The 14,959-nt window shown below is 38.6% G+C and overlaps 1 protein-coding gene across 1 annotated transcript in view; it reads right to left on the reverse strand.

The window, feature by feature from the left end:
• Nucleotides 1-4,411: 4,411 nt before the first annotated feature.
• The window catches only part of LOC119577941 (NADH-ubiquinone oxidoreductase 49 kDa subunit-like), an 11,012-nt gene continuing 464 nt past the window's right edge, over nt 4,412-14,959 (reverse strand). The window contains exons 2-9 of the mRNA XM_037925629.1: nt 12,855-13,077; nt 12,439-12,640; nt 11,463-11,650; nt 10,856-11,019; nt 10,281-10,400; nt 8,374-8,503; nt 5,075-5,220; nt 4,412-4,829 (exon numbers count right to left, since the gene is read on the reverse strand). Coding sequence (XP_037781557.1) covers nt 4,700-4,829; nt 5,075-5,220; nt 8,374-8,503; nt 10,281-10,400; nt 10,856-11,019; nt 11,463-11,650; nt 12,439-12,640; nt 12,855-13,077 — 1,303 coding nt within the window. The 3' untranslated portion in view covers nt 4,412-4,699. The remainder of the gene's footprint in view (nt 4,830-5,074; nt 5,221-8,373; nt 8,504-10,280; nt 10,401-10,855; nt 11,020-11,462; nt 11,651-12,438; nt 12,641-12,854; nt 13,078-14,959) is intronic.

Below are 14,959 nucleotides of genomic sequence, written 5' to 3' on the forward strand. Positions count from 1 at the left end.
TAGGACTCAGCAGAGGATGGGGTGAAGGTAATGGGGGTACGTTCTCTGGTGGTCTTAATAGAAGAGAATTGGTTTGGAAGGGTGGGGTATTTCGAATATGGAGGACAGGGGCAGGATGGGGGGGATGTTTGCCTGATAGTTTATGAATTCGGCGCCAAACATTTGAGATAGATGTAGAGGATGTAATTGATGAAACATAATTTCGCCAGCTATTTGTTTTACTATTCCGGATTGTACGACGGAGATAGGCAGATGCTCTTTTAAAGGAGATAAGGGCTGATAGTTGATTTGGAGTATCTCTCTTGTAGCGGTAACTGTTCCAGGCTGCACGTTTTAAGCGAAGTGCTTTAGTGCAATCAGAATTCCACCATGGAACACATTTGGAGGTATATGGTCTTGAGGTTCGAGGGATAGCTGTATGTGCAGCTCTTAAGACTGTATTTGTGAAATACTGTATCATTTCTGAAATGGAGGTGAGGGAGGATGGAGGGGTATGAATAGCAGAGAGTGAAGTGAAAGTATGCCAGTCGGCTCTATCAAAGCACCAGCGTGGGGAGTTAGGGAGTGGTACGTATGAAGTAGGAGAAAGGAGAACTGGAAAGTGGTCACTATAGGGAAAGTGGTCTAAGACTGACCAGTGGAAATCTAAATGAAGAGAAGGGGAGCATAGAGAGAGGTCAATGCATGAAAAAGATTGCGTGCGTGTATCAAAGTGTGTGGGGCGATCTGAATTTAGAATAGTAAGGTCAGCTGTGGAGAGGAAGCGCTCTAGAGATCGGCCTCGGGAGTTTGTGATAGAATCACCCCATAGAGTGTGGCGGCAGTTAAAGTCACCAACTATGAGGAAAGGTGGTTGAAGTTGGGAAATTAGATTTTCAAAAGCAACAAAGTCAATGGGGTGGGAAGGGGAGAAGTAGACTGAAATCACTGTGATCCAACGATGAAGGAAGATACGGATAACTGTGCAAGGGACATTGGTTTGAAAGGGAGGTGTGACAAGGTGTTTTCTGATTGATAAGTATGGATGAGACATAAAGGGAATGTGGGGAAGAGACAAAATGATAATTGGGGATTGGTATTGGAGAATGTGTAAGAAAGGTCTCTTGAAGGCATACAATAGATGGATTATAAGAGGAAAGGATATGACGAAGGTCAGGTCTGTGGGAGCGGAAACCGCGAATATTCCAATGAAGGATAGTTATATTTTACTGATATAGATTGTAGTACGTGTTGGAGATTTTGAGGGGGAAGCAGCTAGAGGGTGGGAAAAGGATTGAGAGGTCTGAGATGGGAGAGGTGTGGGAGTTGGTGTTCTACTAGGAGGGGTATTAGGAGATGGAGGGTCTGAGGAAGGGGATACTTGAGACATAAGGGATTCACGTGTGTATCCAGGAGGGAGTGGAAGGGATAGAGGGGATGGTGGGAGGGTTAATGTGGGCGGGGTTGGGGTCGGGGGGGATGGGCTGTGTTGGGAGGGGGTAGGAGGATTGGGTGTAGGGGGGATATCGTTAGGAGGAGGATGGATATCAGCAGTTACTTGGTGTGTGGAAGGAGCTGGAGTTGTATTTGGAGGTTGAGTGTCAGTTTTCATTAGGTAATCTTGAATATTTTCAATGGTTTCTTCTGAGGAGTTGGTTGGGGAGTTTTTGGGGATAAAGGATTTCTTGTGAGGGGGGGAAGAGAGGACTGGTGTCTCAAGCATAGGAGCAAAGGAAAGTGGAGGTGATTGTGTGGTAGGGGAAGAGGGGGTGGAACGTTTGTTCTGTCTGTTACGGGTTGTGCGAGGAGGGAGAGGGGAAGGTGTTGGGGTTGTAGTGGTGATTGAAATATCTGTAGTAGAGATTGGAGTGTCTGGATTTAGGATGGCAAAAGTTTGGTTAGGGGATGTAGGGGGGGTGGGTTTAGGAGAATTGGTAGAGTGAGCAGTATTACTGGAGTAAGGAGTAAGAGAGAAACCACGTCGACGTGCTTCTTGTCTGGCTTCACGTAGTGTGAGTCCAAGTTTGAATCTGAGAGTTGCTACCTCAGACTCAAACTTGTAGGTGGGACAGCCCCTATAAAATACATTATGGGGGCCGCCAAAGTTGGCACATGTGCGTGATTGTGCAGGGCAGTTAGATCGGGTATGGCCAGGTTGGGCACATAGTGGGCATCTGGCTGTGGAACGGCAATGTTTGGCTGGGTGTCCCAGACGCCAACAGTTTTGGCACTGACGTGGAGGAGGTTGGTATGGACGAACAGGGAGGGATTCTCCTCCTATGTAGACGTTAAAGGGAAGGTCATGTCTACGGAAGGTAATTTTGGCTATGTTAGTAGGTTTCTTTCGATGACCTCTGGGGGGAATGGAGTAGCATTGCACTGATGTTGCATCATAGTCTGTGAGACAGGCAAGTAGATCTTCTCCACAATCTGACCAATCTTTGTCATAGATTGGGCAATTTGCTGGGGAGGTTGAAACTGTTCCGGTGTAAGTATTGAGGGTTGGATGGGGTTCTGCAAGGATGGGGTTACCATATAGGTCTGTTAGTTTTGTTAATGCTATAGCTTGGTTTTCGGATGTTACTGTGACAAGACGGGAGCGGTCGGGTCGGCTACGGAAAGAGACTTTACCTACTTGTTTTTGGAGACATTGTTGGAAGAGAAGGGTGTTGTCAGAGTAGGGAGCTGTGGGAGGGATCACGAAAAATCGGTCCCATTTGGCTGCGCTGAAGAGGGTATTCAAAATTGTTGTAGAGATAGGGGTAGTCGAAGGGCGGGGGCGTGACGAAGATGGAGTAGTGTTGAGGGAGGTAGTGTTATGGGGAGGTGGGCAATAAGGCTGTAAGGTATTAATAAGGGAGGATGGGGTGGTTGATGTTGGAGGTTGTGGGGGTAGAGGTGTTGAAGTTGAGCTTGCTGGGAGAGTGGAAATGTTCCTTAAGGATTGGTTGTTGGCTACTGTACTAGTAGGTATTGATGAGGGGGTAGTTATTGCAGTGTTCGGAGCCGTGGTCAAAGGAGAGCCTGGGGTCAGGGAATCGGGTGGGTTTACATCGTTGGGGCTATTTGATAAAGGGGCAAGCCTCATTGCCCCTAATAGTGGGGATAAGTTTTCATTACTGGCCATGGTAAGCCTGGATTATGTTGGGGATAAAAACAGTCCACCCCTCAGGGTCCCCTTGAGGGGTAAGGGCTAGATAACTAAATCAGGGGAATACCGTGCCCATGGCTCCCTCAGGCTGTTCAGGACTGGCACAAAGTCAGCCTTTCATCCTTTCAGCACGGCTCTCACACCTTAGGAGGTGGATAGCAGAAGGGTTTGGTGAAGGGACAGAAACGAAAGGTGGGAAGGAAAATAAAGACCATGCAAAATTTGTTGAGTCGAGGGCCGAGTCCCAAGGTTGGGGAGTTCCCCATCATTGGGTCCCAGTCTCCGCCTCCTAAGCCCCCCCACGACAACAACGGGCAAGGGATTGGGGGGGTCTTATTTTAGTAGCTATTAAATATATGGCTCAATGCTTGGTAGTTTCAAGAGTTGTTGCCGTGTCACTGTCATCGTTTGATATTGCATAATGGTGTTTTCATGCTGGTATCAAAACTGAATGATAAGAAAGCCTAGGTTCTACAAATCAGATATCCCTGTACCACTTCCAGTCGCCCAGCTTCCTTTACTGGTTATAATATAATGACAATTCAAAGGTCTTGTAATATCTAGGACTGCTTGAATACATTTTTAAATGGTGTTATAACTGTATAATAATATTCAACTAATATCAACAGTGATTACAGATTATAAATTATCATTGTCTGTGAATAAACAGAAGGACCCTCTCAAAATCTTTAAGAGCCTAATCCAATTTAAACCATAGGTGCTCACCATTTCCAAAATACTTGCATTTCTGAATAGGAAATGTCAAGGTACACATACTCAGGTAACCCCATCTCCATTTAGCTAGTTAAACCCAAAAATTAAACTGACTTTTTCCCAAAAATATTCTGTCTGTGGTTAATGGTAAGGAGGAACCATTGTTATCATAACTAAAAGAAAGGAATTTTAGTTTTACTTTTGGTAATTATAACAATATCTAGTAAATTATAAAAAAATGTGTATCTAGCTATATCTGATACTTCATGGCACACTCATTGGCTAGACTTCAGGTCATTAACTCCACCACTTTTTGACCTTGTCAACCTGTGCAGTATTATATGGTAATTGGTATTTCAGTATATCATCTTTGAAAAAGGTTCAGTACTAACAATGGTAAAAAAATAATTGAAAAAGAGAGAAAAAAAAATTGCAATGAATGAAGGGAAAGTCAGGCCTTAGCTCAGAAATTGCCAACTAAGATTTTTATCGAGACTGAATAGGGTTAACTGTGTCAAGGTACCTTGGGAAATATCATATACTAGGCCAAGGATAATGAAAAATACATAAAATCCATCAATATTATTTGTCATTAAATACTTCTGTACATGTGAGAGATATGAGCTTGCCCTTTGTACAACCAAGCTCCAACAAGTCTCAAAGTTTTCTCCTTGTTCTACTTCACTCTGTTATTTGCAGTACAATACTCTTTGTTTTATTTTATGCAGCACTGTCAAAATCAACAAGTTTGATATAAACCAAATCCAGAATGCATCTGCCTTTAATATAAAACCTGTAAATCTTGACAGATATATTTACAATGTTTCTTTTCAAGGATTTAGGCCATTGCAACATTTAACGATCTACCTCACCAAACACAATATCCAGGGTACCAATAATGGCTACAATATCAGCCAACATGTGGTTCTTTCCAACCATGTCAGTAGCAGCCAAATGAGCAAATCCTGGAGCCTTGATCTTACACCTGAAAGGAAATGATGGACTAGTTTATAACATGCAAAAAAACAAATGTATATACAGTAACTCGAAAACAAATAAGAATAAATATAAATGAATAATTAAATACATACATTTTCAAAATGACATATGATTTGACTTTAAGGGAAAATATGAAAACAGCCATCTAGCTTCATAAGCTTCATTATATTCAAGAACAGAACAAGTTTGTACTTACGTCTTGTTATCTTAGAACAAGAAAAATCAACTAACCTGTACGGCCTTGAAGATCCATCTGATACAAGATAGACACCAAACTCTCCTTTGGGTGCTTCAACAGCAGTGTAGGTGGCACCTGGTGGCACTTGGTAGCCTTGTGTAAATACCTTGAAGTGATGAATCAAGGCTTCCATGGATGTCTAAGCAAAAGACAAGACATACTATGAGTATCTAAAATTATCATCAGGAAAACAAAATAACATTATAATTGAAGAATACTCCTATCTTTCCTAGTTCACTCTTGACATTATTTACCATTAGTAAAATAAAATTATTAAAAAGAAAGCAACAATTCAAATTGCTAGCCCCTTACCATACATTAATGCCAAACCATAAAATAGGTACATTTACTGAGATTATCCACTATAAAACACTTCATTGATGTAACTGAGCAGTAAACAAGACAAAATAGTTTCATACACCTGCCATAGTCTGTTTCAGTCCTCATCTCTAGACTGCACAGGTAACAAATGCATCAGTAATATACTGCAATTGTTCACAGTTAAGGGTTACCCAAATATCATGTGGCACAGATTAGTATTCGGAATATGGAAAATCTTCCTCACTTATATTCTGCTTCTAGCAAACTACATGTTTCTACATCTTAACCCATTGTTGTGGGTACCATCTTTTGAGTTTAGTGTTAAAGATTTTATTGACAAGATGTCAATATAAATAGCCCATAACGATCAGATACAGGAAGTATATGTAATCAAGTTAACATATTTACCTTTTGAAATGCATTTCTCTCAACCCAATGCAGCCAAGAATGGCAAGTGCATTCATGCCATGCTCACTGTCACTTTAGTTTATATAGTTGTCTCTACACTTGCATGGCTCTAAAGTGCTTGGAGGGTGATTAGACTCATTTGGCATGTAGGAAGGGCTTTTGCATTATTTCCATCATTAAAAGAGTGTAGAATTTACAAACCATGAGCCATGCCTGGAGGAGCACTGGCTTCAAGGAGGTTGCCATTTCCATGATAAACATCCTATTTCTGGCTGTTGTGACCAGCAGTGCAGGTTGTATTACAGGAAATTGAATATTATAAAAAAAAATAAAGACAAATAACAATGTTACTTATTGTAATAATTACTGCTATTACTGCAAGGAAAACGGTCTATTACAATTTGGATAAAGCAATTAAAATGACAAATTTAAACATTGGAAAATGTCAGAAAAGCTAAAAATGGTTATGCAGAAAAAGAGAAAATAACATTGTAAAGGGCAGGCATGGAGTCTTGTCACTGCACACAAATGTGTTCATGTGTGGCTGGTCTAAAAGCCCCATCTGTCACAGTGGTCACTCACATAATCCTAATGCCTGTATTTTGGGCCATGTGATCGCAGTGAAGCATCTAGACCCAATGTGTTAATAACATCATAATTATAATGTTTATAATAATAATATTTTATTAATATTTCCAAAAATTCATGGAAAGCTGAAATCACATTAAGTCATGAGGTCTACAAACTGACTCCTTGTTGGCTAAACACTTCTGGAGCCATTAATGAGTACAGACATTTCACAAAACAAAAATACAGTGAACATTCCACTTTTCCAGCAGCAGTAGGAGAAATAAGAACCAGTACATAATTTTACACCTCTCTACAGTGGTGCAAGTTGCTTAACCCAGAAATATTATTCACTTGATAGAAATTTAAATACAGAGTTCAAGAGAAAATTATCGAAGTTCATTACGATCCTTAACCCATTCCCGACGGGTGGCATGTACGCACATGCCATGGCATGGCGGGACTATCTGCCGGGGGTATGTATGTACATGCCATGGTGTATGTATGTACATGCCATGGTGTATGTATGGACATGCCATGAGTTATTTTTTGCTACAATCACGGCAAAATATTATTTTTCTGCCACTGAAAGTGTGTTTAAGTCATTTTTAACACTCATTTTTACTATGAAAAAAAAAAAAATAAATAAATAAATAAATAAAAAAATAAAATAAATAAATAAATAAAAAATAAAAATAAATAAATAAATAAATAAAATAAAATAAAATGCAACAAACCGACGATTTCAACTCCATGATGCTGCACACTGCTTATTTTATTCACACTATAGACTGAATATTGATCAATTATTGAGTCTATATAACAACAAAAATACCCTTCAGTTTTGATTTATCAGGAAATATGGCAAGTAGAGACTTTAGAAAATAATGAAAACTGAAAATACAACATATTTTCGTAGTATTACGAAGAAACGGCATGGGATGCTGGTATTTGGCATGAGTGGTCGTGCATGCTAGGGCGACGATATAAGCCCCTGGCAGCGAGGCCCGGGCCACTATGAATACTACCCGTCTAATATCAACTAATATCAAGTTTTCTACGAATGATGTTGAAAGAAAATTAAATTTGTCAAAATATGGTTAAATATAATAGCACTTTACTGCAGCAAACTGTTCTGATCCCAGTTTCTTGATCACTGAACTGTGAAAGATTTTGATAAGATGCGAGTCACTGTACTTTCTCCGTTCACAAACAGACTAGTCAAGAAAGCTACAAGTTTAGGGCACATTAGTTTAGTGATAGGCCAGCCTGCCTAAATGGGAGGAAATCACTCACTAGCTCCAATAACCACCCTCCTCTAATAAGACGTTGTGAAGGATACATTCCATTCACCTTTGCTTTGGCTACTTACTAACTCACATTTTGTGTTCTATTTTAAGTTGAAAAAATTGCATTTGAAATTTTTTTGTGCAGCACTGTTTTACTAGTACTGCTTATGAATATGTGCACATCAAAATTTACGTTATAACAACATTCCTTGCAATTTATCTACTATGGTAAAGTAAATTACTATTTTAAAAAGGAAATCCCAGGTGCCTGGGTCTTAGGAATATGCTCCCAAGAAACAGAAATGTTACTTAATCCATCAGTGATGGCATTAGAAATCTCTCGGTGTCATAGACTCCAGTGATTTCTGGCAACAGTACTGCCGCTGGGAATGGGAGTCCACTACATGTAACAGAACTTCCCGCTCAATGTGCTCTAGTGCGTTGCTACACATATAGCGGTACCCGGCAGATCAAGTTGTTTGTTATGATGGTAATACATATGACCCAGCAGTAATGGGTTAAGACTCTAAACTTCATTATCTAAAAATGTTCATGATACCCATTCCCTAAAAAACACAAGGGGGAGGGGGGTTGATACTTCTGCCACAACAACATATCTTGTCTTCAGACAGTCACATTATAATTCCTTCAAAAAGCCATTTTAAATTAGAATTCAATCAACACATACCACCATATGAGCTTCTTACCTTCATTTCTGCTCTCTTTGGGGGGGTGACCTTTGCATCATCTACACGAACTTCACCCGGAGGCATCTGGTTCAAGCACTGTTCAATGATGTTGAGGGACTGACGCATTTCTTCCACACGGATCAAATACCTGAGGAATTTAAAACGATGTTATTTTCTGATTCACATTTACCACTTGTACTTAGCTAAAAAAGAAGTCTAACTTAACCCAGTGATGCCAGGGAGGGTATGTACAAACATTCCATGTCCACGGTAATTTTAGTTGATCAATTTTGTATATATATAGACAACTCCACAGGAGTTCATCGACAAGGAGTCAATTACTAGTCCTATCTCTATCACTTGTTTATCTTTTTCCTTGATTAATTTCTTATTCTATACTGATATTAGTATTTGAATAAAACTGTACATGATCAAAATGTCAAGAATAACAATAACACTACTAATATTAACCCTTTGCCGATGGGTGGCATGTACGTACATGCCATGGCATGGCTGGACTATCTGCCGGGGGCATGTACGTACATGCCATGGTATATGTATGGACATGCCCTGAGTTTTTTTTTTGTTATTATCATGTCAAAATATTATTTTTCTGTCACTGAAAATGAGATTAAGTCGTTTTTAACATTTTCTCATTTTTACTATACAACCCCAAAAAACAACAACAACAACAAAAACTATGATTTCAACTCCATGATACCACACACTGCTTATTTTATTCAGACTATAGAGCGAATAATGATCAACTATGGAGTCTATATAACAACAAAAATATCCTTCAGTCTTGATTTATCAGGAAATATGGCAAATAGAGACTTTAGAAAATAATGATAACTGAAAATACAACATATGCTCATAGTATTACGAAGAAACGGCAAGGGATGCTGGTATTTGGCATGAGTGGTCGCGCATGCTAGGGTGACGATATAAGCCCCCGGCAGCGAGACCTGGGCCACTATGAATACTACCCGTTGGGAAAGGGTTAATACTGTTTGCAGTTGGCATGAAGTATAATGCCATAGCAAAGCTGGATTTAATTCACAAGCAGCACCACATAATGACATACACCATGCCACTGACTCATCAGATAAACCTAGTCTTTCTCTCATAATAGCCACATGATTTTCTTGCTATCACTATTAGATGCAAGCACTTTAAGCATCAAAATTTCAAAAAATTTGTTTAGAAATAGATATACAAGCTATTAAGTACCTAAGGGTGTGCTTGACTTATCAAAAGAGCCATGCATACACAGGAGAAAGTGCCAATGTGCACTAACAACCCTACATTACTGGTCATTAGCCAATTTTTAATATGGTGGATATTGGGGGGAGGGAGGAGGGGAAGAGAAGGAGAGAGAGTGTCAATTGAATTATTTTTTAATACAAACTATATCATGAAAGAGAGGGAGAAAGGGAAAGAGGAATGATGAGGGATGGAGAAGGAAAGAAGGAAGGGAAGGGAAGGGAAGGGAAGGGAAGGGAAGGGAAGGGAAGGGAAGGGAAGGGAAGGGAAGGGAAAGGAAGGGAAAGGAAGGGAAGAGAAAAGAGAAGAGAGAAGGGGGGGGGCAGAGAGAGAGGGAGGAGGCAGGGAGAGAGGGGGAGGGAGGGAGAGAGGGGCGAGGGATGGAGAGAGACGGAGGGAGGGAGAGAGGGGCAAGGTATGGAGAGAGATGGATGGAGGGATGGATGGATGGATGGATGGATGGATGGAGAGAGGGACTTAATTTCAAGGGATGGGGAAGTCAGGTGAGGTCATATAGGTCCTACGGACTCCTTGGTGACTGAGCACTAGTGAAGCCATATATCTGTAATCAAAACTCACAAAACAAAAAGACAGTGGAGAGCTCACGTACACAGCACCAAACAGTAAATAATGACTTTGATGATAAATGTCAAACTTACCTGTCATATGTATCTCCATTTTTCCCAACAGGAACATCAAACTCCACCAGATCATAAGCATCATAAGGCTGAGCTTTACGCAAGTCCCACTTGATGCCTGATCCACGAAGCATCACACCGCTGAAAATTTGGGTTTTGTATAAAACACAAATAAAAACAAGCCTTAATATGGAATAATCCAATATATTCTTGGCTAGCAAACATCATAATCAATAAAATGTATACAGAATATTTTATAAGTATCTCATCTTTTTTTTTTTTTTTAACTCAAGAACAGGCTATCTTTGGCTAACTGTAAAATCCAATGAGGATAGCCTTTCACATAATAAAAGTATCTTTGTTGAAGAAGAATAAAAAGAATAAGAAAAAGAAGGAGGAGGAGGAGGAGAAGAAGAGGAGGAAGTGAAGAGAAAAAAATTACACATACATACACATATATATACAAACATACTTACATATATATATATATATATATATATATATATATATATATATATATATATATATATATATATTATATATATATATATATGCAAATTACATATACAATAGAATTAATAAATAACAAATAATACCTGAAGCCATAGTTGAGAGCATCCTCAGCGGAGACTGTTCCAATGTCAATGATTCGCTGCCTCCAAATACGATTGTTGGTGAGCACATCCTCTACTTCATCCAGACGCTCACCAAACTTACAGATGAATTCATAAATGTCATCCATCAGGCCAATTGGTAAATCCTGAGGAAGGCAGAGAAAAAGGTTTATAATAAAAATTTCGTATTCAAGATAATGTAGATTTTGTGTGTGTGTGCGTGTGTGTGTGTGTGTGGGGGGGGGGGGGGTACATGTTATAGTATTTAAGTGTTTTTCACCCCCCCCCATATATATATATATATATATATATATATATATATATATATATATATATATATATATATATATATATATATATATATATATATATATGTATATATATGTATATATATATATATATATATATATATATATATATATATATATATATATATATATATATATATATATATATATATATATATATATGTATATATATATATATACACACAAGAATATTTAGAAATTTTCCTAAGCTTCTTCTATCCTTTACTTAAAAGTAAAAAGGATAGGAAATGAACAAACAAAACAAAACAAAAAAAACTTACAAAAGCAACACCACCAGGTCGCACATAAGCAGCGTGAAGCCGAGCTCCAGATGCCCTTTCGTAGAATTCCATCATCTTTTCACGCTCCTCAAAGAGCCAGAGGAAGGGAGTAAGAGCACCAATATCCAAGGCATGAGCTCCCAGGAACATACAGTGATTCAGGATACGTGTAACCTCAGCAAACATGGCTAAAGAGAAACAAGATAAATCAGTTCTATCCAGAGAAAATCCATATCATCTTTCCTGTAATTCCCTAAACACTTGTTTGAAGACCATTAAATGACCCTTTTTAGCAAATGTATACTTCCCATCCCAGTAATTGTTTATGAAGTGACAACACACACAATACTATGACACTCCTCCTGCCTTGGGAGAACTCCTGGGAATCCACAAACATTGATGTATAAACCAAAAACCTTCCTAATTTGGGGACCACCACCCAGTGGCTGTGGACTTTGTCTCCATGTCATATTTATCACAACCTATTTTCTAAATTTCTGACAATGTTCTTTGCTTGTGCAGATTACTTCACATATCAGATATAGATTTTTTCCCCTTTCCGTATGACAGTTTTCTTAGATTTTCCCTGTCTTAGTGAAGTTATTAGGTAAATATATATCTCCTTCACACTATAAATTACAGCTGAGTGTTGGGCTTACACAACCTGCAAGTATTTTTTCTGACCACTTATGGATTTATGTGACTGATTCATCATATTGGTCATTAATTATGATACTTTTCCCAAATGGTAATGTTGGAAACACAATGATCATGATCATGGATAGAAGGAAGTATGTATGGAAGGAAGGAAGAAATTAACTCAGGTTGAGCTGAGTCAGCTTGGCTACCCTCTGACTTGACAATTTAGCAATTTGGGTTAAATCTCGAATAATGCTCTAGCTAATTTTCATTTAAACTATCACATTATAACTCCTGAAACATTTTCTCTCTAGTTGTAAAGATCATGTTTACTTACTGCGAATGTACTTGGCCCTAATGGGAGCTTCCAAGCCAAGGAGCTTTTCTACAGCCAAAGAATAGGCCTGCTCATTGCACATCATTGAGACATAGTCCAGTCGATCGAAGTAGGGCAGAGCCTGTGTGTAGGTCTTGTACTCGATAAGCTTCTCTGTACCACGATGGAGCAAACCGATGTGGGGATCAGCTCGCACCACTGTCTGTTAGATGGACAAACATAAGGACAAATTTTGTTAATCTGATACTACAAATAAGTATTACTCTTCTATACTGAACTGTAGTAGTAAAATAAATCAAAGTATATCAAATATTAATAGATAAAATTCAATTTCACCGAGACTTAACACTATACACTTTTTTTGCGTAGCCATTATTTACTTCTTTTTTAAATGGCACACTTTCCACTCAACCTACCTCACCATCTAACTCCAGAACCAGTCGGAGCACACCGTGAGCAGCTGGATGCTGAGGGCCAAAGTTGATGCTGATGTTGCGTACTTTCTTCTCCACAGGTGCAAGCTTGGCATTCCAGGTTGGCATTTCCAGACTCTGGCCCTCATATGGCACCATTACTGGTCCATCAAACTGTTTAATCCATTCTGGGTCTGGGTACCATTTTGCTCCTCCCCTCTTGGAACTGAGTAAAAAACAAAGAAAAATTCCACTTATAAAAATGTCAGGAAACAATATACCTTTATGCACACATTTTTTTATTTTTTTATTTATTATTATTATTTTTTAATGACAAAGCATAAGCTTTTACAATAACTCAATGTAAATTAATCTATCCTCACATTCACTAAACATTTGTTCTAAGGATCAAGTGCTGCTCTATCCTTTACATTTCACATTATTTATTGTCAACAGTCTTGTCATAAAATTCATTCAACAATCTAAGTAGCACACCTTCAGGCAAACATTGGTTTGCAAGGCAAGATAGAGCTGAAATTCTGGAGCATCATGTGGACTCAGGCTATGAGTGGCACTTTACACAATCTATTCCCTTCATTTGTGGTATTACAGTGTGTGTCTGCAGATTATTTCTTGTGCTGACAACTACAACTATTTTGTCCTTTCGGAGAAAACAATTTTCAATTTGCCCTAAATTTGTGCATCCACACCATAAAGATTAACTATGTATTCTGTCATGCTTATAGTCCCCCCACCAGCCAATATGGAGGTGGTTTGTTGGCCTTTACCAGAGCATTAAGTGTGATGCCATTGTATCAAAGAAAAATCTGTGCGAGTGATTGAATGCTATTGATCCCCAACACATAGCTCAGTTCTGCATGAGAAAAACCTATCAGTTGTTTTAAATATTCTTTGTTCACTTTTCTGACCTTCACTTCCACATAGAGGAAACATTGGTCTTCACAAAAAGCACCTACACTTCGTTAACCTACTGGGCACAGGGTGAATGCACTTACTCCTTTTTTTACACATTGATGACTTATCAGAAGCTTAGACATTAAAGAGTCAATTACTAGGCCTACCCCTCCTTGAATCTCAAGAAAAAAATTGTATTTCCATTACTAATATAATCGTTATTAAGACATGTAATTTCATAGAATGGAATAAATAAACAAAGGACAAATTTTCATGTACAATTTTCATTTTATTGTCTTCATGTACCATGTATTTCCACTCACACAATTTGTACATTATTATAAATCAATTATACACAACAGGAATGTTATTTACTAACCTTTTGTGGGTGCATCTAGGCCGAATTTTATATCACAAAATTACTTAGCAAATTTTGAGAAACACAAATTCCCGCTGCCCATGAAAACTACACTCACTGATATATGAAATAATTGGCAGTGGTAAAGAATAACGTCAAAAATGAAGAATATAGGTTGTGACAAACCTTGCTTCAGCTCCCAGTGAATAATTTACTGTGTGGTAACCCTACAATAACTGTCTTTGCACATGTAACTCATCAAATGATAATTAATCATCTTCCCTCACTGAAAGACACTGCACTTTTAATGTATTCCTCTACTTCAAATGCTCGAAATATGGTGACTGGGTTGGAGTCTTGGGGTGGAGCCTCTGGCCAGGGAAATACTGCAATGTGGTGAGGAAATTGGGATCAAGCCCGTGGGTTAGGAGGGCAAAGTCCAAAAACCAGGGTATCATGCTGTGTGCGGGTGATATCGACTCTTAGTGGTGATATGCAGATATTATCCTCATTTTGTGGTAAATATGAGGACGAAGCAGCTATAAATGTATACAGTTGTTTTATTACTCTGCTTATTATGCTCTATAAGATAGCAGTGTCCATTCCCATCTACCTCCATTTGTTGCTCTCGGTAACACTAACCCTGCCTCTATCCACAGCACTACCAGATATGCATGACAGTATTGTATTTTTTTCACTATATCTGACCTAATTTTGATTCATCAATCAGAAAAATTGAACATACTCAGTAGATTCGAATTTTCACCATTTCACTTGTAAGTCGAAATACAGTCAAATGAACTAGGCGCCACCCGTCTCAACAGCAGAAATACAG

Source organism: Penaeus monodon, chromosome 10 (genome assembly GCF_015228065.2).
Source record: "Penaeus monodon isolate SGIC_2016 chromosome 10, NSTDA_Pmon_1, whole genome shotgun sequence".
Lineage (NCBI taxonomy): Eukaryota > Metazoa > Arthropoda > Malacostraca > Decapoda > Penaeidae > Penaeus > Penaeus monodon.